The 23,929-nt window shown below is 44.3% G+C and overlaps 1 protein-coding gene across 3 annotated transcripts in view; it reads left to right on the top strand.

Annotated features, from left to right (window-relative positions):
* The window catches only part of PRUNE2 (prune homolog 2 with BCH domain), a 270,665-nt gene that overhangs the window by 210,213 nt on the left and 36,523 nt on the right, over positions 1-23,929 (top strand). For all 3 annotated transcript variants that reach the window (XM_049633842.1, XM_049633851.1, XM_049633832.1), the window contains exon 10: positions 22,381-22,460. In XM_049633842.1, coding sequence (XP_049489799.1) covers positions 22,381-22,460 — 80 coding nt within the window. The remainder of the gene's footprint in view (positions 1-22,380; positions 22,461-23,929) is intronic.

Raw genomic sequence — 23,929 nt, 5'->3', positions numbered from 1 at the left:
ATTGTTCTCTGTATTGTTCTTACATCCTGAGTTTCTACTGCTAGGGTAATAGAAGCTGAAATAAATCTTAGAATTCATTTGCACTCACTTCTTCAGTTTACAGGCAGGAAAAAAAAAAAAAAAGAGCCTTGGTTACAGTGAGGGATTGGCTCAAGGTCACAGTCAGTGGCTGAGCTGGGATCAGGACCAAGTGGCCACAAGCTCTTGATCTCGTGCTATTTCCTTTCACCCGGCAGCCTTATGAGAAGCCTCTAGCGAAATCTCGTCCATGCATTTAAAGTTCTCAGGGCTTAAAAAAAAAAAAAAAAAAAATTACCAGGCTTCTATTTTAAGGACGAGGTGGCATTTCCTAAGGGTTCCTTCGCAACCCTTAAAAATTGGGGGGAAATGTAAAAACAAAACAAAACGAAAACGGGGGGAGGTGGGAAATGTAACTGAATACCCCTCTCAGAGCTTGTGCGTCTATTATGAACAAGATGCTGTCCTTAAGGGTGGCACGCGATGCACACATAGTCAAGAAGCAGTCTCTCCCCTCGCTCTAGTGGGGAGGAGGGGGTAAAACAAATGGCTTGCAAAGGGCAGAGTGAAGTCAGTTCCGTAAGAAGTGTAACTGTGGAGCCCTTAAAGCTGGAAGAGCCTCTCTCCTCCTTTGTTGTAAAGGAGCAGGTACGGGACACAGCAAGTACACAGATAAAGCGGATTCAATAGTTGGGAGAAGGAGCGCTTCAGCAGAAGGGAAGACAAATCGAACTCTAGAGGCAGGAGAGCCGTCCAGCCAGACTTGGGAACCTGGGAGCCCTTTTTGTCTGCAAGGTGGAGCCTTTGTGGACCCTCGGTGGGCGGGGGGTGGGGGGGGGGGGGGGGGGATCCGTCTAAATGGTGGAGAACCCCCGAGGGTGAAACAAAGCGATCTGTGTCCCAGGTATTGGCAGTGGGAAGCCAGTGTTTCCTGAGCCCGCTGTGGTGATTGGTATTGGCGCGGCACTGGTGTGGCACTGGGTGTAGGAGAGACGGGAAGCAAGGGTGTGAGGGAGGGGGTTGTCCACCTGAGACACAGGAGAGGCTAGAACGGTGGCAAGCGCGGAAAGAAGGGAGGGGATCCCAGAAGGGCCCATGCGGCAGAGAGGTAGAGGGCTTGAAAACTGAGGGAGGTGAGAGTCTACTGGGGAGGTGCCTGGAGAAGGGCGGGCACATCCTGTGACGGGTGATCATTTCATTCCCCGTGACCGAGGGTCTGCAGCGTCGCTGCACTTGACAGAAGTTCACAGAAGCAAGGTGAAGAAAAACCATGAGCGTCTCCATCTGAGCGAGACAGAGCCAGCTTTGGTGGAGGCTCTCGTGGAGAGCTGGAGCCACGTCTGATGAGTCAGCATGAGGTCATGGTCCCATGCTGGCCAATGGTTTCTATGACTACACTTAGCCACCGTTACCAAGAGCACAGGCTGCAAGCCTCTGTGTCTACTGAGGTGTACCTGCTGGGGTGGGATGGGAAGAGGATGGTGACATTTTCCTCTAGTTTTCCTCCCTGCTGGGCTGTGGCCAACTCTAATCTCACAAGGAGAGGAAAGAGAACCCCCCCCCCCCCATTTGAAGGCAGGAGATCAGGCCAAACGGTGTCCCGGACAGGCTCCGAGAAGATTCTGACCCACAGAAAGGAAGAACAGAATAAATCCTAATTATGGGTTGAGGGTTGAGGATAAAGGGGAGAGAAAGGGAACAGGAGAGCTCAGATGTAATCTAGCCCCCTCCCAACCCTACCCGTTCACCAGGTGCAGCCCGAACACAATCTCTTGTCTGGGGACTTCTAGGTTCATCGATTCTATGCCCTCAGTTGGAGGAACTACTCCTGCCTCTGAAATTCCATCATTACCTCGCATGCCATTTCACTCCACTTGTGCTGTTTTATGTGAACCCGTATGTGTGTTTCCTTCTTTATCCTCTTAGATTCTCAATTCTGGAAAGGCAAAATGTGTGTCTGAACCGTTCTTTTTGTAATATGCCCTCCCCCAGACTAGTTTCATGCTTTCCGTATGGTTCTGGGACTGAAATGTTTGTTGAACTCCTACTTTAAAGAGTAACCTGGTAAACGAACTGAGTACCGTAGAAGCTACATCCGTCAAAGCTCACGGGAAGCTGGTTTGGAAACCTCAGGTGGATAATTGGAATGTTTAGGTGCAGTTCTGCCTGTGGACAGAGATCTTTCAACATCTCTTTTAGTCCAAAAATTCACAAAGGAACACAGGCTTTCTATACCAGGATTTAGTGCTGTCTGAACCCAACACGGAAGCTCCATTTCGAAAGCCACCAATGCCCGTGAAGCAAGAGAACCTTTTATTCAAAGAGGAATAAAAATGTTTCTCAGCAAATTCATTTTTCTACAGCCAACTCCCAGAAATACCCAGGCAAGGTTGATGAAACTGGAAGTTCCAGAAATAGCTCTTCCTAAAATAAAAGAGGAGTGAAACCAACCTAATGTGATCTCAAGAGAGAAGCTGTGCAAGAGGGAGGTTAGGAGGGCAGGTAAGATGGAGATGATGGGGGAGCTGAAGATTTTTGATCCAGGGGAAGGCTAGTATTGATAACTGAAAGAAAGCTTGGGATGGAGCAAAACCCCATAGGAAAGTTTTCTTTGTGCCTTAGACTAAATTCAGGGCTGATCAAAGATCATGCCCTTGATATAAGGCCTGAGACTGGGTTTGACATAAATGGCCGTCACCAAATTTTCCACGTACTTACCAGTTTATAAGCTCAAGGCTTGTTTCTAACTAGCTTGATGGGGAAGGTGACTGGTCTCAGGCTATTACTTTTATTTCCCAGTCCTAACTGTTATTCGCTGGCATGGTAACCAGGAAATGCGAGTGATATACCAGACAGAGTTTTGGAATCTGCTGTAACGCTATAATTCCGTGAAGAATTATTCAAAAGCAGAAGCACCTTTTCTCCCTAAATATCCGTCTACCTGTCACGATGAAGACATGGCAATGTAAAAGAGGTAGCTGAATGAACCCGAGCTCTCTGGAAAGCTGGCATAGCTGTACGATACCCAAATACGCCTCTCGGGAGAGTATGAAATTAATCAAGTCCCGTAAATTAGCTTCATGGGATGTAATTATACTATGCAGTGGGACGTGTGTAAGTGAAGGTGATGGATTCCTTGTCTCAGTCTCAAGGGGCCTGACTTGGGCTTCCCTCTTTGCCCCTCCTAGAAACAGTAGAAGGCCTTTCTTGGAGCTAGGTGTACTAGTGGAAAAGAGCAGACAATATACTCGTTTGCTTGAGCTGCCGTAACAAAGCATCATCAACTGGCTGGCTTAAACAACAAAAATTAATTTTTTCCCGATTCTAGAGTCTGGAAGTCCAAGATCAGGATATCGGTGGGGTTGGTTTCTTCTGAGGCCCTTGTCCTTGGCTTGGAGATGGCTGCTTTCTCCTTGTGTCTTCACATGGTCTTCCTTCCACGCGTGTGTCCTACTCTCCTCTCTTCTTGTAAGGACACCAGTCGTATGGGCTCAGGGCCCACCCAAATGACTCCATTTGAACTTCATTACCTCTTTAAAGTATTTATTTCCAAATATACTCCATTCTGAGGTACTGGGGATTAGAATTTCCTAACATGAATTTTAGAGGACAAAATCCAGCCCGTAACAGTTACCTTAGAAATGTGATAGTGGATGTGCTGAAAATTCCTGTTGATTCCGTGATTGGCGACTGGCCCCCATGCGTCATTTGCCATACTCCTGTGCTGAGTCTAAAGGTCACGTCAGGGGTTTCATGACCATCTTGGTGACTCACAGTGAATATGGGAGGCCTAGTTTAGCCCCGAATAATCGTACTATATTATTATTTGCGTGTTTACCTTATATTTATGGCAATACATTTATTTATATTGATATTTAATTATCATGACAATTAAATACTGTAAGAGTAATACTAAATATTATAACATAACACAAGTCATAGTAAATAATATAACTTTTGCCAAACATTTTACTCATTATCTCTTTGAAATCTTACATTATCTCCCCTAACAAACCCAATTTCTGGATGACGAAATGGGGTTGATACCTTTGGCCCCACTGTGATAGGTTGCCTCCCTAGTTTTGGTCATTCTGGGTTTTTTTTAAAGTTTTATTTCTTTATTTTAAGAGAGAGAGAGAGAGAGAACTAGTGGAGGAGGAGCAGAGAGAGAGAATCCCAGGCAGGCTCTATACTTAGCGCTCAGTGCAGAGCCTGACATGGGGCTCGAAGTCACAGACCATGAGGTTATGATCTGAGCTGAAATCAAGAGTCAGAGGCTTAACCGACTAAGCCACGCAGGCGCCCCTGAGCATTGGTTTTTCTTAAACTGGTCTGAAAGTCTACAGAGAAATTCCTTGCAGGAGAATGAGGTTGAGGGTGGAGGCATGAAGGAAGTTCTTTCCAGCTTTGAATTGAGGACATAAGGGAGTTCAGAATCTTCGGACACCTTAGATGTGAACTGGAATTTTCCCATTGCCAAGAGGCCAGCTAACCCGGATCTGTTACGCCCTAACCCTTGGCAAGATGGAGGAAAGAGGAAAAGAGAAGTGGAGGCAGGGATGGGGATTAGGGATTCTGGAGCTGCCCTGGAGTGAGTATGTAGCCAGCTCCTTCTCCAGTTTGATATAGTCCCATGTATCTAGTTTTGCTTTTATTGCCTGTGCTTTTGGTATCATATCCCAGAAATTGTTGCCAAATCCACTGTCATGAAACCTCCCCCCCTATGTTTTCTTCTGGGAGTTTTACAGTTTTAGGTCTTACATTTAGGTCCTAATCCCTTTTGAGTTAATTTTTGTATATGGTATATGGTAGGGGTCCACCTTCATTCTTTTGCTTGTGGATATCTAGTTTTCTCCGCACCATTTGTTGAAGAGACTGCCCTTTCCCTATTGTGTGGTCTTGTTATTCCTATCAAAAACCATTTGACCAGGGACGCCTGGGTGGCTCAGTCGGTTAAGCGTCCGACTTCGGCTCAGGTCATGATCTCGTGGTTCGTGAGCTAGAGCCCTGCGTCGGGCTCTGTGCTGACAGCTCAGAGCCTGGAGCCTGTTTCAGATTCTGTGTCTCCCTCTCTCTCTCTGACCCTCCCCCATTCATGTTCTGTCTCTCTCTGTCTTGAAAGTAAATAAACGTTAAAAAAAAAATTAAAAAAAAGAAAACAACATTTGACCACAGGTGCCTGGCTGGCTCAATCATTAGGGCAACCCTGATCTCAGGGTTGTGAGTTTGAGCCCCACGTTGGGTGTAGAGATTACGTAAAAGTAAAATTTTTAAAAATTATTTGACTGTATAGGCATGGGTTTATTTCTGGATTCTCTGATCTGTTCCATTGGTTTATATTTCTGTCCTTATGTTGGCATTGTACTGTTCTGATCACTATAGCTTTGTGATAACTTTTGAAATCAGAGAGTGTGAGACCTCCAACTTCAGTCTTCTACTTCAAGATTGTTTTGGCTATTTGAGGTCCCTTGAGATTCCATATGAATTTTAGGATAGATTTCTCTATTTATTCAAAAAAAAAATATCTTGGAATCCAAGGCACCTGCTTTTGAAAACCACTTTTCTATTATAACTTTTAGCAAAATTACCGAAATAATAACAGCAATATCTAACCTTCTGTAGCATAAACTGTGACATGTGAACATGTCAAGCAGTGTTCTCTATACTTACCTAAATCAACTCATTTAATCCTGACAACTCCCTATGTAAGTAGTGTTACCTACCCTGTTTACAGACGAGGAAACTGAGGCACGTAGGAATTCTGTAACTTCCCTAAGGTCACACTTTTTTTTTTTTTTAACGTTTTTGAGAGAGAGAGAGACAGAGTGCAAGTGGGGGAGGGGCAGAGAGAGAGAGAGGAGACACAATCCAAAGCAGGCTCCAGGCTCCAAGCTGTCCACACAGAGCCCGACATGGGGCTCAAACCCATGAACCATGGGATCATGACCTGTGCTGAAGTTGGATGCTTAACCGACTGAGCCACCCAGGCACCCCTAAGGTCACACTTTTTTTATATTAAAGTATAATTAACATACATCGTTTGTTAGTTTCAGATGAACTATGTAATGACTTGACAATTCCATACATGACTCAGTGATCATCACAAACCCCCTTTATCTATCTCACCCTTCCCCCCAGCCACCTCCCCTGTGGCAACCGCACTGGTTTGTTCTCTGTATTTAAGAGTCTGGTTTTTTGTTTGTCTCTTTTTCTTTGTTTTTTGTTTTGTTTCTCAGATTTCACATGAATGAAATCAAAGGTATATGTCTTTCTCTCATCGGCTTGTTTCACTTAGCATTATACTCCCTACCTCCATCTGTGTTGTTACAACTGGCAGGGTGTCATTTTTTGATGGCTGAGTAATATTTCACACATATATATGAAGGTCCCACTTTTCAAAAGGTCAGAGCCTGGATCCAAACACAGGCTGTCTGACTCAGCTGCTATGGTGGGAGAAGAATCACTACGACAGAGCAGTTCAGGCTGCATTTGCTGGGCTCTGGGTAGATACAGTCCAAGATGTGTGGAGAGGCTCACATATCGTGCTGGGCTAAGTTTCAGAGCCGTGCTTGGAAAATTTTGTTCGGCATTAACGTGTTGAGAGAGAGAGAGAGAGAGAGAGAGAGAAAATTTAAAAAACAGAAAAAAGGAAAGAAAGTTTCCTTGGTTTACCTTTGTGAGGTACACAAAAATCAGATTTATTTTCTCTGGGACATCTCAGAGTCTATGACAGGTTCACATGTGTCATACAATTTCAAAAGGAGGGTATGATACATGGTGTTTCCCAATCTTAACCTGGCACAAAGCCCTTTTGTATAGATCTGTGGAACCTCTTCTTTGGCACAGGCTTTGGGATATGGTGGCTTAAAAAAATGACAGGAAGCTTCCCTTCTGTCTCTTTCGCCACTGGGACAGTTTGGAACACTCAGGTACAATTCCTTCCTGTGTGTCCATTTCTTTTCCTTTTTTTTTTTTTAAACGTTCATTTATTTTTGAGACAGAGAGAGCCAGAGCATGAACAGGGGAGGGGCAGAGAGAGAGGGAGACGGAGAATCAGAAGTAGGCTCCAGGCTCTGAGCTGTCAGCACAGAGCCTAATGCGGGTCTCCAGCTCACAAACCCTGAGATCATGACCTGAGCGGAAGTCAGACGCCCAACCGACTGAATCACCCAGGCGCCCCATCTGTGTGTCCATTTCTGCGTGTGTCCCTGTCGGTCTCAGGCCTGAACTCATGGGGAGCTGACTGCAGGAATGGATTCCAGAAATCTGCCTGTATCTTGCCATAGCCTGCTGCCTGGGGTCACTGGGGTCGGAGGGGTGACTCTATTTTAATTCGCAGCCAGTCACTGGGCGGGAATGAAAAAATGAAGGAGCCTTATGCTAGAGGAAAGCAAGGAAAAACTGAGCCATCGGGAAGGAAACCCAGAAAATAAAAATGGGATGGTGTTACCAAAGGTACAGGATACTGGAACATCCATCAGGTATTTTATTCAACAAATACTCGCTGGGGGCAGGCTGTGAGTGGTGCCCTCAGCACCCTTGGGATTTTATGGGGAACACAGTACCAGCTGGCTCTTTAGAAGCTGACAGCCAGCCCATCCAGAAGGAAATATTTCTCTTCTCCGCTTCAGTTTCTTCATTTGAGAACGAGAAACAAATAACAATGACTTAAAGGGACGCTACCCAAAGACGATGTTGATTTCAAAAGTACGAAAACTTTCGGAGGCGGAAAAATGCTACGCGAATCAAGTTTTTTCTTTTTCTTTAAGGAAAAGAAAATACATGAAGTCGTGGAATTTTCAGAACCAAAAATAGGGGGAGATTTTTTTTTTAATTTTTTTTTTTTTAACGTTTATTTATTTTTGAGACAGAGAGAGCCAGAGCATGAACAGGGGAGGGGCAGAGAGAGAGGGAGACACAGAATCTGAAACAGGCTCCAGGCTCTGAGCTGTCAGCACAGAGCCCGACGCGGGGCTCGAACTCACGGACCGTGAGATCATGACCTGAGCCGAAGTCGGACGCTTAACCCACCAAGCCACCCAGGCGCCCCTTTTTTTTTGTTTTTTAAAGACACAAGATGCAAGACTAAAACACAAAAAGCCACACACCTACGGAAATAAACACAGAAACAGTCAAAGGAGCCCAAGGCCAAGACTAGACCACGGGAGCAGGGAAACTATCAAAAGGCAGAGTTCAGATACTGACTGTAAAAGACGGGTAGAATCAGGGGCGCCTGGGTGGCGCAGTCGGTTAAGCGTCCGACTTCAGCCAGGTCACGATCTCGCGGTCTGTGAGTTCGAGCCCCGCGTCAGGCTCTGGGCTGATGGCTCGGAGCCTGGAGCCTGTTTCCGATTCTGTGTCTCCCTCTCTCTCTGCCCCTCCCCCGTTCATGCTCTGTCTCTCTCTGTCCCAAAAATAAATAAAAAACGTTGAAAAAAAAAAATTTAAAAAAAAAAAAAAAAAAAAAAAGACGGGTAGAATCAGATAAACTGAAGAGAAAACACTGCAAAAGATGAATCAGCAGTTGCCGCGAGAAGCAGGCAGTGGCTGGGCATCTTTTATTTTGATGTCCCTACCGCTTGCACGGCCCAGACCTTCAGAGATACTTGTGAGGAGGAACGGATATGATAGACGTGTGGCCAGAGGGGCCGCCTGTCATGGTGGGCTGATCGGAGGCTGGGCTTCGCCTTTCTTCGGTGATGCTGACATTCCATGTTTCTGTGTATGCCTACGGCTTCCTACACTTTATTTTGGGAGACGTTGAGATCCCTGGTACTATGTCTGGGGGACGTGACAGCGTCGTATTGCTACTGATAAACAGCTGAAAGTACTACTTAGTGAGCACTTAATTTTTCTAGCGTTAACTTGACTTTGCCCAAGAGAAGATTTCCAGAAACTCTTACAGAATCTAATTATTCTTACGTTACCTCTTTGTTTTAGAATGCCACACATGCTGATGTTTTAAAAATGGAAACAACACAGAAAAGTAAATGAATAAAAAGCAAAAGGCCCCTTTTTCCCATACCTAACTCCATATGGATAACTGCTATTAATAGCTTATGTCTATTCCTTCTAGAATTTGGCTGTGCCTAAACATATGTATCAGTGTGCATAACTATACAAATATTATTCTAAACGTACCATGTTGAGATTTCATTTCTTTATTAAATATATCTGAGATGCCATTTCGTGTCAATGCATTTACATTTTTTTTTTTTTTGCATTGATATATCCTAATGAATTTCGTGCCCTGTTCAATCACTCTTCTATTAATGGGCATCTAAGCTATCCCTTATAAAAAAGCTTTTATTTTTTGTAAAAAAAAAAATCACTTAAGTAGAAAATTTCCTTTAGTCAGTGAACGGACAAGTTGGGTCCAAGGCTAAGGGCACAGTGGTGCAAAGTAGCCCATATGACAGTGAAAGAGACGGCAAGACGCTCTCGACAGTTGGGTTGGATGCTTCTCCCAAGGCCTCCTGAAAGATGAGCCACTTGTTGCCAAACTCAACCATCACCCTAGCCTATGTGAGCAGAAGATTAGGGGAAAGGAGAGTGAAGGAATTTTCAAGAGTCTTTGCTGGTTAGGAATAGTGGGGCGAGTCTTTTTCTGCCCCTCCAAAGCCAAGTGAGGGTTGCTCCAAGGGGGTCATGGGTAAAGATTCAGAATACCTTCCATGGTGTTCATCCCATGCCCAGCTGGCGGTCTACGTAGGCAGTGGACTTGTGTGTGTGTGTCCTGAGGAAAGTGGCAGGGGCTGGCCTGAGCTACCACAGTGTGACGGGGTAGGGCGGTACAGGATTCCTGTGCATACAGTGACCCCACAGATCACAGTGGACTTGAGTCATTTTTAGAGCACTCCACCTGTTATGCGCCAAATTGTGTCTCCACCCACTCCCCCTACACACAAATTCATATATTAAAGCCTAATCCCTAGCATCTCCCATTTGGAGATGGTGGTCTTTAAAGAGATATTTAAGTTGAAATGAGGTCATTAAAAATGGGACCCTAGTCTGATATGATCGATGCTTTTTTTTTTTTTTTAAACGTTTATTTATTTTTGAGACAGAGAGAGACAGAGCATGAACAGGGGAGGGGCAGAGAGAGAGGGAGACACAGAATCCGAAACAGGCTCCAGGCTCTGAGCGGTCAGCACAGAGCCTGACACGGGGCTCGAACTCACGGACCGTGAGATCATGACCTGAGCCGAAGTCGGACGCTCAACCGACCGAGCCACCCAGGCGCCCCTGATCGATGCTTTTATAAGAAGTGGAGATTAGGATACAGACACACATTAAGGTGAAGAATACGAGAGGACACAGGGAGAAAGTGGCCATCTCCAAGCAAAGGAGAGAGACCTCAGAAGGAACTAACCCTGCCGACACCTTGCTCTTGGACTTCTAGTTTCCAGAATTGTGAGAAATCTGTTGTTTAAGGCACCCAGGCCGTAGTCTTTGTTAGGGCAGCCTTCCCGGCAGACTAATATGCCACCCAAGGTGAGAAGGCCCCAACCAGAGGCCGTGTCAGGAGCTGAGGACGGAGTGAAGCCGTGGTCAAGCCAGGTCTCCGGTACCAGAGGAGACGGCACTGGGGAGTCCCCATGGGACCTCAAAGAGCTCAAGCAAGGGAGCAGAGGCCGGGGGCTAGAGAGAACTGAGCCGCTTCCCAGAAACTGGGCTGGGGAGAGGCGTGGGAGTGGAAATACACCCCAGCGTCTCCCAGCCCCCACTGCACCCTCCCACCTACCCAGCCCCTTCCCTGGGTCTAAGCTGTCTAAGTAGAAGGAGGGAGGGAAGAGCCCTTCCTATCCTGAGCTCCCTGAGGCCCAGCTTTGGGCGGTACCACTAGGAGAGTGAAGGGAAGGAGATTGGATTTTGAGATGAGAAATTAGCAGTTCTAAGCTGAATTGGATTTTAACAACTGAAAGTGACAAGCTAAAAGGAAGCGGGAACGTTCAGCTGTTTTGTATTTGTATCACCATCAAATTCATACCCCTCCAAAAAACCCCGGGTTCTTTTATTACGGTAAACATCTTTTTACATATATCATACATTCTTATAATTGGAATGGCTGGTCAGAAGCCACCTGCAGTTACCATTTTGATGCATAAAGCTCCAAACTGTACCTCCAGTTAAACTCTTTATACTCAAGCAACCCTAGCTGGGGGTGCTGCTTGCAGAAAACATTAAAGCTTCACAATTTTTAGAAGCATACGTACCCGACTTTGAGAACGGAAATTTTATCCAGGTTGTTTTCACGCCAACTATAGCCTCCAAGGTCAAGTCCAGTCTGCTTGCTACCCAATCTTGTACCTAAAGGTTTAGTGGAGCACAGCCGCACCCCTTCGTTTACATTTTCTTTATGGCTGCTTTTGTGCTACCGCAGTGTTGCCTAGTCTCCCCAGCGACTGTGTGGCCTTCAGAACCTAACATGTCTCAAAGCCTCTACCACACCCTGCGGGTCAGCAAATATAATTGCTTGAGCATCTTTGCATTGGAAGAGTATCTATGGAGGCTCCTGTTCATATTTCTGGCGTCTGAGTGTGTCCCCTCTTTTTTTTTTTTAATTTTTTTTTTTTTTTTTTGAGACAGAGAGAGAGCATGAGCAGGGGAGGGGCAGAGAGAGAGAGGGAGGCACAGAATCCGGAAGCAGGCTCCAGGCTCCGAACTGTCAGCACAGAGCCCGACGCGGGGCTCGAACTCACGGACTGTGAGACCATGACCTGAGCCGAAGTCGGACGCTCAACCGACTGAGCCACCCAGGCGCCCCTGAGTGTGTACCCCCTTGAACGTCTGAGGGAAAGGAAGTGAAATTAAGTCAGGGAAGCCATTGCGTTGTGCTGTGGGGGAGAAGAACCCTCGTGAGCGTATCTCCTCAGGCAAGGGGAGGGCAGAGAGGTCTCCACAAAGGATAAATTCCAGGTAGTGTTGAGCTGGTGAGGTGGGGGGGTGGGCAGGATTGTAGGAGCCTGGGCCAAATGCCGTCACTTGGTCATCTGCAGAAGCCGTCGTCTCCAGCAACTGAAGACCGGCTTCAATTCTAAAGACCAACAGTTGTCCGTATCTCCTCCCCACCCTTGGTGAGAACCTCTCCCTTGCTTAGCCACGCCCACACTCACATGCTCCTAATATCAGGAAGGAGCTTTTAAGTTTTTTTTTTAATTTTTTTTTTTATTTTAGAGAGAGAAAGGGAGCATGTGAGTGAGGAGAGGGGCAGAGGGGGAGAGGGAGGGAAAGAGAGAGACAGAGAGAGAGAGAGGCAGGGAGAGAGAGGGAGAAAGAGGAAGAAAATCCCAAGCAGGCTCCTTGCTCAGCAGAACCTAATGGAGGGCTCGATCCCACAACCCTGGGATCATGACCTGAGCCAAATCAAGTGTTGGATGCTCAATCCAGGAGCTTTTATTGTTGAGGTAGAGGGCTCAGTAAACGCTACCAGGTGATTTTTACCTAATTATGTTTAGAGCAATTGCTTCTTTATAATATCATTTCTATAAGGCTCAACTAACTTTTCTAAATTATGTTTTAAAGAAACCTAACTTGTTAACAAAAGTAATTTGTCGGTAGAGAATTTTGATGACCAAGTTCTGATACGTCGTGAGATATTGGGAGGAACATTTCACCAGAAAAGCAGGGAGCCTTCACATCTAAAGGCGCTTATTCAATAGTTATTTCTCCTTCTCCCCTACGTGCTAGGCTCTGTGCTAAGCACCACATGAAGTCTTTTGCCTATGTGGAGGGAGGGATAGGAGTGGGGAGGCATGGCGGGCTGGGGGAGTAGACAAGTTATGAACAGGTGATTGTAAAAAGTATGAAAACTATCCAATGTGAAGTGAGCACAGGAAACTATGGCCCCTGACCCATCTGTGTGCATTGGGGGTGAGATCAGTACCTGAGATGTCCAAGGGGAGTAACAAGATGAGCAAGATTAGCAGGACCAAGTAGGGAGTGGGCAATAAGAAAGGAGGCTCTGATTTGGCATGGGGCGGGGGGACAGACCAGGAAAGCCTCGAGACCTTTCCCTTCAGGCAGTGGGGAGCACTGAAGGGATTTAAACAAGAAGGTGAGATTGAGACAGATATTCAGTCAGTGATCTGGAGGGCGTGGGGAGGAAAATCAGAAAGAGAAAAGGGGAAACGGGTTTCCGCAAGGAAGCAATGGACTTGAGCGTTTACCCATTGGCATAAGTGGCATTAGTGGTGAGAATGGACAGGAGAGGTGAGGCAAAGCCAAGGGACTGGATGGTCACCTGGATTGGGAAGAAATGGTTAGAAAAGAAGGGGAAGTAAGAACGAGTGTTGGTTTGGAGGTTTGCGTGCTCAGGTAATAGCTAGAGACATTCACTGGGACGTGGGATGTGGCAGCTTGCTTTTACTGGATGATAAAGTATCTCAACATTTAGCAACACAACAAATATTACATATCACAAGTACATTATAAATATCAATAACATTATATATTATATACATATAAATAACAAATATATCACAAATATCACACAACAGATATTATTTTTTCACGGTGTCTGTGTGTCAGAAATTCAAGAGTGTGATCAACTAGGTGGTTCGGATTCCGGAAGTTGCTGCCAAGGCATCAGCTGGGGCTACGGTCATTCGAAGGCTCGATGGGGGCTGGAGGAACTTTTTCCAAGTGGGTCACTCACATGGCTATTGGCAGGTGACCTCAGTTCCTTCCTGGATTTGACCTAGAAGCCTCAGTTCTAGTTCAATGGATATCCAATGGATATCCAATGGATATCTCCCTAGGGCGGCTGGAGTGGCCTTACAACACAGCAGCAGACCTCTCCCAGTGAAGGACCCAAGAAAGAGCAGAGAGGAAGCCACGCTGCTTTTTAGGACCTACTCTCAGACATCACACGCTGTCCCTCTTGCTTCATTCTGTTCTTTAGAAGCAAGTCACTAAACTCGATCCAACCTTAAGGGAAGGGGAATTAGGCTTCCACTTTTGCAAGGAGCGTCAAAGAATTTGTGGACGTTTTTTTAAAACCACCCCGGAGACTATAGGATGTGGCTCATCTGTGGGGAGGAAGATGCTGGATACCGTTTTGCGCCTGTGGAGTTGGAGACGCCTGGGAGTCGTTCAGGCTGTGGACGGAGAGTCCCTTCATGAACAACTACATTCCCGTCCTCAGGGTGAGATGATGTCGCTTAATTTCATCGTCTCAACAACACACAAATGACTGATCTGTATCAAGGTCTTTGAAAACACACGAAGAGACAAGGGCATAAGCTTCCCAGGCAGGAGGTGGAATTCTCCACGCATCTCCACTCCCGGCCAACGGTTCCGTTGTTACTAAATGCAAATGGTTGCAAAGGATTTCATTATCGTTAAAAGCAAATGGCGGGAAGCGATAGGATGGTCTTCTTTTCCTGCTCGGTGTTCCTCAACTTTAGTGTTCCTAAGATTTATTGTAAAGGATTTTATACACAGAGGATTTCAACCACATACGTTATAATTTAGGGAACAGCTCAAGAACCTTATCCAAGGGCCATTTGGACCACAAGTCACCTTTGCCACCTGCAGACTTTTAGAATCTGACCCTGGGTAAGGAGACTGCATTGTGTTCCTCTCCTCTGAGGACCCGAGAAATGATGGCACGGCTTGTGGGTTTCTGCAGAATCTCTAGAGAAGTTGGTATCTGGGCGAGGGCCCAATGTTTGTGTCTTTCACTTTGTCATCCGCTTTCCCTGTCATCACCCCTTTCTTATCTGCCTCCGCTGGCTGGCCCCTAGGGGCCACAGCGCTTATCTGTTCTAGGGTAAGGAAGCTCAGCTGAGCAGCTAATTGTTGCCAAGAGCCTCATTTTATGGGCTGAAACCCAGTTTCCTGTTGTGGGACCTAAGCTCCCTTCCTTTCCTTGGGATCAGCGTGATTAAGCGGAGTGTGAAACCCAGGGCAGCCTCTCTGGCTTGCCTCCCACTTGAGTAATTTGGTAAGTGCCCTGGGGTTCACAACATGGCACCCATTCTTACCTTAAATTGTGCAGCCTACTTTATCAGACAAGAATCCTGAAACGGCAGTCCTCCAACCTGTGGGCTTTAAAGGGCTAATTTACCTACTTAACAAAGGAAGGCAAGCACCTCATGAAAAGTTTTGTTTGATTTTTCTTTTTTCCCTGTCTCGCCATTTCTAGAGGAAGCCACTTGAACAGTCCGGTATATCTTACTTGACCAGAAGGAAACCGGGAGAATTTTTTTAGAAACTCTGACGTAAAGGAACTTTCTCTTTATGTAATCATTTCCCCAAAAATAGCCCAATATAACCATATGATATTTTTCTAAAGAACAATTAAGGTCTTAATCTGCTGTCCTACCTCTATGGAGCTATATTTTTTAGTGGCCAATCTTACAAGAATGATTATACTCCAAAAGGGTTGCTGCGTACTTCTGGGTGTTTATGCCCGTCAGGAAACATTACCATCTAGAAATGCTAGATGTGTGTGTGTGTGTGTGTGTGTGTGTGTGTGTGACAAATCTTGGTTCCCTGCTCCTTTCCTATTAAAAAGAACCTGATCTCAGGCAAGGCTAGTCCTACAGCAACAGTTAAGTCCTTCCAGATTCAGTCATGCTGAAAGGATGTAAAATGTAGAATGGGCTTACCTCTGTACCTGGTCTAAGAAGTGCGTTTCACTGTGTCCAAAAGTTTTGTGTTTGCGGTCATTCACTAGATGACTGCCTAGTGCCATGCGACTGCATACTAGCTGCTTTATGAAATCCCAGAAATACAAAATCAACCAATGCACGTGGAATCCACTCTCAAACTGGAGAATCACTTATGTCACTGTCCCCCTGAGTTGGTATTCATGATCGTGAGAGGTGGTACACAGATTTAACACAAATAGCATCGAATCACATGAGAGCGCGGTTCTTTTTTGGCTTCCTGGGTTGAGTTGAACTCCGGGAATTCAGTCCGTTTGATTTTCTAATATCCGAATTCAAAACGATTTGTTTTCTTCTAGGAGTTTCCTTAGCTGCCTTCACAACTTTTGTTTCATGGAGCTTTGTTGTCGGTTATTTACAAATGGGTTTTTCGGTTTCCAAATTGTCTTCTCATGATTGATTTCTAGATGTATGTCCCTGAAGTCAGAGATTATGGCACATGTGATTTTGACTTCTGGTATTTTGTGAGACATTCTATATAGTCAGTTTTTGTAAGTTTGAAAAAAAAATTGTGTACTTTTATTGAGTACAGATCTATTAGATCAAGCTATATTATTATATTCAAATCTATATCTTTATGCCTTTTTTTCAGATTGATTTATAAATTCTTGAGAAGTCTATTGAAATATTCCCACACAAAATTAATTTTCTTATAACTTACATTCAATGTTTGTTTTATTTTGGGGCTGTTGTTGAAAGCATATAGGTTCTGGATTATTATATCTTCTGAAGAGTTATTTCTTTTACTGTGAAATAATAACTTTCGTAAAGTTTAATAATGCTTTTCTGCCTAAAATGTATCTTGTTTGATATCAGTAGTGTGATGTTTGCTTTCCTGTGGTTAATATTTTTCTGACAGTTTTTATGTCACTTTATTGTCAACCCTTCTGCCTCATTGTATATATTTTTAATGTTTATTTTTGAGGACAGAGAGCACAAGAGGGGGAGGGACAGAGAGAGAGGGAGACACAGAATCGGAAGCAGACTCCAGGTTCCGAGCTGTCAGCACAGAGCCCGACATGGGGCTCAAACCCGCAGACCGTGAGATCATGACCCAAGCTGAAGTTGGACGCTTAACTGACTGAGCTACCCAGGCGCCCCTTTTCTGCATTATTATTTTTAGAAGTTCCTTTTTGAAGCAGCCTGGCTAGTCAGGGTAAGTGACACTACCAGCTAAGCCCGACAGCCTCAGATCTCAGTGCTTTCATACAAGAAAGGTTGAAAAATTATTCCTTAATCGCTACAATCTCTTTCATATTGTTCCTTTTCAGCAGGGGGACTTTTATTGCCAGTTCCTCTGTCTACTGCATCTGATGGCAATCCCTCATAGTGTTTTTTCCCTTGTGTAGTTTGTAGTTTGAGTTTTTTGGCTTTGGGGTTTTTTTGGTGTGAGCTCATCTTTCGGAGAGATGAGATTTAATTTTAATCTCTTGACTTGGGTTACCTACATCATTCGGGTAATATAAATTGAAACATGCTCGGCATACAAGTGCATGCCTAATTCTTACAGATTGCTTCTCATTTTCCATCCAAGATTCCAGGCAGACTTGCTTTCCAAGGCCAGAGACTAGAGTTTCCTCTCATCCCCTTTTCGGTAAGGGAGCCGTTCTTTAAGGTCCACCGCTTTCTTTAGAAGTTCTGATCTAGGCCTTTCTTCCAGCACCTGGAGGTCACTTCTCCTGGGGAGCCCTAAAGCCTGTGTCCAGTCCAAAATCCTGTGGGCTACTTTCCCATCAGCTTTCTGGAGTAACTCTGTTTCTGTCACCTGGGGATTTCCCTTGGTTTCTTTCAAGTTTGGAAATGTATTAATTACTTTTTTGTTGCTTTATCTCATACAGCATGTCTTTGTATTTATAATGATACAGGGCTATACTTTTCAGGACACTAGTCTTTTTTTTTTTCTAACAGAGTGAAAGTCTTGAGTGAAAGCCTTGGGGTTTCTACCTTGAATTTAATAGCATCATTTTGTTTTTATTATATTTCACTTATGTGACAATTTTAGGCAAGTGACACTAAGTTTCCATATATACCTGATACAAACCTTCCTTTCAAAATAAATTTACTTAACTAACGTAAGTCAATTTAAAGAAAAGCATTAAGCAAATTAACAGGCGCTAGATGGAAAAACCATCAAGATGATATAGAAATACTCGAGTTTAAAAAATAGCCGAAAGCATTTGATGCCCTTCTGAACATTAAAAATATTCTTTTGTGTGTGACTAACCCAGACAAGGTGTATATCGTCCACATGAGCCTAGGTTGAGAAGGTGGGAAATGGAATTCCCAAATTAGGGCAGAGTGAGAGTCAGATACTCCCTTCAAAATGAATAATAAAGGCCAGCTGTACTAGTCAGAATGGGCTGGATTAGGATGTGGTAACAAAGAAACTCAACATCTTCGGGCAAACCACAACAAAAATTCCTTTCTTCTTTACATAGTCCGTGAGCTTTAGTGGGGGTCTCTGCTCCTCATAGCCATTTGGCCACAACCTGACAGAGTCCCAGCTCAACCACCAAGAAGGGAAGCAGCCCATGATACCTACGCACTGGCTCCTACCTAATTCTTCTGCCCAGAAGTGACACCTACCACTTCTGGTCTCATTCCCTTTGTCGGAGCAAATCACCTGACCACCCTAATTTCGAAGGAGAGCAGGAAAGTCCAATTTTACCATGTGCCCAGAAGGCCAAGAGCCAGAAATATTTGGTGGAGAGCAGTAACGAGTAGAAAACCACCCAGCAAACAAACAGTCTTGGATCCATCCTCTAGATGGAGACGTGGAGCTGAGCATCTGTTTGAGACGTCGGCCATAGTAGAGTCCCACTTGTATTTTACAATTCCCTCAGCCTCTTTGGTAACTCCATTCTGTAGACAGAATACCCCAAATTGAGTATGGCTATGGATGGATGAGGAAAAATATTTACCTTCACGCTGAACAGATTTGTTACCCAATAGATCCCGAGAGGCATCCACTATTGATCTTAAGTCTGTCTTGCTCAACTGCCAGCTACTCTGGTTGGCCACGTCATTTCTATAAATATTTACAGATCCAAGGCATGAATGTGGTTGAAGTATTTACAATGAACACAACTAGTGTTTCTTTCAGGTTTTTGCCTCTAGGCTATTTTGGTTCAACTTTCCTTCTCTGTCCCCATGGTTTCCTAAAATGACCCTATGGCCTTCTGTAATAGCCATGGTCTGAGAGTCCCTCTTTTCTGATCACCCCTGACTACAACCTTCAGTTTTCCCTTCTCCCTCTGCATGCTACTGCTGGCCTTCTAGCACCTTCTTAACAGGATCCCTGCTCTGTGTTGCCAAAAAGTATTGAGAGACAAAGGCTCTATTCACTAACGTCAGTGAGTTCAGAGCACTAATGGAGTCTATGGAGATTTATGTCATACTGAAATTTTCTCTCGCCTGGGTTAATACCCAACCTTAATTGTATTTTGTCCAACAATGGCACATACTTCAATTAAATCACAAATATTATGTCTAAAATGAGGGAATGTAATACGTTAAACTTAGTCAATGCTAATTTACAGAGTACTCATATGTGTATTATATTTATTCTCCATAGTCCCTGGGATATTAGGTATTTATTATAATCACGATTTAAAATCACAAAGGTGGTTGGACAGTTTTCTCAGGGCCTATCAGTTTGTCAATACTAATGGAGAATTAAAATCCAGAACTATACCTTCAGATCTGGGACTCTTAAAGTTATTCCCTGGATGTTTCCCATAACTTACAAACATTAAGAAAACCTACAAAACTATTTTATTTATTGAAGCATAGTTGACACACAGTGTTCCATTCATTTCAGGTGCACAGCATAGTGATTTGACACCTGTGTATGTTGTGCTGTGCTCACAAGTGTAGCTGCCATCGGTCACTGTTACAACACCGTTATATTCCCTGTGCTGTACCTTTCATCCCCGTGACTTACTCTTTCCATAACCGGAAGCCTGTGTCTCCCACTCCCCTTCATGAGTTTTGCCCATCCCCCATTCCCTCCCCTCTGGCAATCACCAGGGTGTTCTGTGTATTTGTGGGTCTGTTTGTGATTTTTGTTGGTTTTGTTTGGTTGGTTGGTTGGTGGGCTGATTTTTAAGATAAGTGAGATCATATGGTATTTGTCTTTCTCTGGCTGATTTCACTTAGCACGATACCCTCTGTGCTCATCCATGTTGCCGCAAATAAAACCTACAAAAATTTGAGACTGATACTATCTACCTATTTTAAAGCCCTCATATTTATTTTTGGGCTAAGGCCAAGTACCCTTATGTGCACCTTTGTGTGCTCTATGAAATAGGTACAGCTATGATGTCTTTTTTTTTTTTTTTTTTTTTTTAAGATTGACTCATAGAAGACTAGAGGAAATAACGTACATGTGCATTTAGGTAATTTCAAGCTCAGTAATTCAACGCATATTTATCGGGTATTGACTTCTACCAAGTGCTGGAGACATAACAGTAGAGACAGACGTGGTTCCTGTCCCATGAAGCTTCCAGGCCAATAGAGAAGGCAGTCATAATAGATGATAGAAAGAACAACAATAATAACGGATCACGTTTTTTCCCTTTTCGGGTTACTTTTTTGGCATCGTGCCTTCTCCCTCTTTTATTGGTGTCGAAATAGAGGAACAGAAAGATTAGATAATTTGTCATATGACACACAGTGAGTGATAGAACTGAGATTGGAATCCAATTGCTCTTAAATAGCAATTTACAGATACTACAGGGTGCATGTCAAGGAGAACACATACAGATTACTTCACATAACAGGGGATCGTGGTAAGGAAATCTGAAAAGCTCCACCATCATGGAAAACCATCCCGCTGGGTCCCAGGACTTTCAAACCTGGGGTCTGGCACAGGCCTTCTCTTTGCTCACCCCCCGACCCCCTCTATTGCTGGACAGTTGGTTTGCGGCCACCCAGTACGGTGTCTCTGTTTGACACTATTTTCCTTGTTCCTGCCAACATATTATTGCCTTTGACTCCCATACCAACCTCTTGCTCACTGTCTTTCTGCCAGGGTGCAGGAATTCGTTTTGCAGAAGACACAGGATAGAAGCCTCAGCAAGCGTATGGAGATAGAAACTCCCCGACATTGTGTCTTTGAAGGGCTCTTTGGGGTTGATGGGCAAACGCATGGACATTCACTTGTCTCAGAGAGCAGCACTGAATTATTGGTGATAGTCACTATTTTCACCCCATCGTCCCATCTCCGCAGGAATGAGGCTCATCTGTTCTGTTCCTCTGTATCCTCAGCACATAGTCGATATTCACTACATACTTTTGAATAAATGAAGCAAGTACAGTAATCATTAGAGACGTAGAATTTTGTTTTTATCATGGTGCTTTACTGACAAGAAGAAGTTTGACTTGGGTCCTGGAGAAGTTAATCATCCAGGTAAGCAGATTCCAAATTTAGTAGACACAGATTCAAGTGGAGAAAAGTGTCAGTAACAGGGAGGGATTAAATTTAGAATGCTAACACAAAGGTTTATCACGCTTAAATTTAGATTAGTGTCTCCATCACAAGGACTAACCCCAGATGAGTGAAGTTACATGGAAGGCATCAAGAAGAACAATGTATTGGGGCACCTGGGTGGCTCAGTCGGTTGAGCGTCTGACTTTGGCTCAGGTCATGATCTCACAGCTCGTGAGTTCGAGTCCTGCGGTGGGCTCTGTGCTGACAGCTCCGAGCCTGGAGCCTGCTTCGGATTCTGTGTCTTACTCTCTCTCCGTTCCTCCCCCACTCACAGTGTGTCTCCTTTTTTCAAAAACAAATAAACATAAAAAAATTAAAAAAAAAATAAGAAGAAAAACATATTATCACGACCAATGGGGATATACTGAACAAGGGACAGGAGGTAAAAATAAGTCAAAGGGGATTCACTATGAACAGTAGTCCTATGAGAGCATATGCATTTGTCACAATTTTCTCCAGCATTTTCCTATTCTCCTACCCTGGGCTTACATATAAGCAGTCCTGGCCTCAATACCGTTTAGAGAGAAGAGATAATAGCTCATTACCAGAACTGCCTTCACCAACATGTAATTCACGGTGAATCTTTAAATATTCAAAGAAGGATAGGAAATAACATCAGTTGGTACCTTCACAGGAACGTTAGGCACTTCACATTGATTGCTTAACTTTTCAGCAACTCAACGAGGTAGGGGGTATATCCCTAATGTCCTGATAAAGAGAGAGCAGCGGAGTATGCTTTCTCTGCCCAACAGCAATTTAATATGCTCAGATTTACACACAGGAAGAGAGCTGTACGAAGTCGGGCCTGTCTTGACTCCAAAGCACAGATGTTGCCTCTGTTGTTGAGGAAGTATGAAACGCCCACCTGAAGTATATTTTATTAGTTATTTGCTTTTCCTGTTTCTGATTTTGTTTTTTTTCCTCCTGTGGTGTGTGCTTACTTACACGAGTTGGTAGGAGAAATGGCTTACTATGTGCACAGAATAAAACTGGTCTCCATGGGTCTTAGTCCTCCATGGGTCTTAGTCGCAGAAAGTCTTAATTCTCAATGGGGCCACTTACACTAGCCTTGGCGCACATACCTTGGAGGTTATTCTAAGGGAGGTGAAAATGTCATCCTGGGATCTCTGGGCTGTCCTTTCAGAGAAAGATAAATCCCATACGATTGTTTACATGCTCTGCTTTGCTCTTTTTCAGACTGCTGTCAGAGGATGTAGGCATGGACGTCCCCCTGGAGGACGGAATGCTGAGTCCCAGTGCTGCAGACATGAGGCCGGGTGAGAGGAGCATTTCTTCATTTCCTTCAGGGGTGTTCTGTATCCCAACACTGCCATATTCAGTGAGAGAACCATTCCCTAGGCATCCAACTTGTGACTTCCGTGATAAAAGTGAAGGGAGAGAGAGAGAGAAAAAAAAAAAATGTGCGAGGAGGGTGGTAGGCTCGATTTGGTTAATTTCAGGGTTGACGTGAATACCGATGCTGCCTCGTGGGGGCCGCCTTTTCCCTCCTGGGCCACAGCTGGAACTGCCAGTGTTTTCAGTTCCTGGGATAAGTAGCTACCCTATATCATCATACCAAATCCTAGCTCGCACCGAGGCTCACCATATTTGCACTTGACTGTCAGAATGTGTACAATTGAAAATGTGATGTCAAGAAAGCTCGGTATCCTGAGTGCTGAAACAGACAAACGAAAAGCCCTTACACACCACAGGTGTATAACTCACGGCATATCCAAAGAGAATTTTAAATTTCCAGTTGCCTCCTACTCACGCTTCGTACTGAGGTCACCCTTTGCACCGTACCAGCTCCAGGATCGTACCAAGATCCTGAGCCCTGATGTTATCGGCCAAGCCTAGAATGGAACAAGAAAAAAGCAAGTCATTTTTTTTTTTTCTGTCCCAGTATTTAATAGGGCATTTTTCAAGATACTAGTCATGGGACATAATGATTTTTAAATGTTCCGTCTATGGTCAAATAAGCCTAATAGCCACCGTATGTCTACACCGCTCTTGAAGGTTCACAATGCACTTTGAATAACACAGGCATTAAGGCTATGGTTGTCCTATATGGTAGCAGTTAGCTACATGTGGCTATTTAAATTAATGAAAACTTAAGATAAATGTGGAAAGTTCAGTTCTTCAGTTGCACTGGATTCATTGCAGGTGCTCAATAGCTACATGGAACCCCTCATCACAAAACATTCTTTTGGAGAACACTGCTCGGAGAATTCCTACAATACAGAAACCCAGTGTTTTTCAAACTTATCGGCCAATAGAAGCTTTCTTCAAGTATAATACATAAAAACATTACATGGAACACAGTTTGGGTGATGGTCTATACAGAGGAAAAAATTTAATGAAAAAGAAACAGTGTCACCTCCCTTAGGACAAGAGCCGAGTTAGAATTCTAGAATTGAGAGGTATACCAAGATGACTACAGATCATACCCAGAGTTGTCAGGAACTGAAGAGAAGTATTTGAGGAGTAACTATGAACATAATAGATGAATAAGTAAAGTTCATAGCCTTTATTCCATAGGAGTGATGTCTGCACGAACCATTATGAGATCTATGTAAGCTTAGCTGTTTTTCTTATGCATCATAAAAATTCAGTTCAACGTTACGTCAGTGTCAGGTTCTTCCACCTAAACAGGATAGTTCTGAAAACTGGCTCCCGCTTTTTATGTTTATGTGGCCAGGGCTGATGTGGCTGGGATAAGCCCAGTCCTGAGGCCCGCTGGTCAAGA

The sequence above is a fragment of the Panthera uncia genome, chromosome D4 (assembly GCF_023721935.1).
Source record: "Panthera uncia isolate 11264 chromosome D4, Puncia_PCG_1.0, whole genome shotgun sequence".
Classification (NCBI taxonomy): Eukaryota; Metazoa; Chordata; class Mammalia; order Carnivora; family Felidae; genus Panthera; species Panthera uncia.
This window is presented reverse-complemented; position numbering and strand designations above follow the sequence as displayed.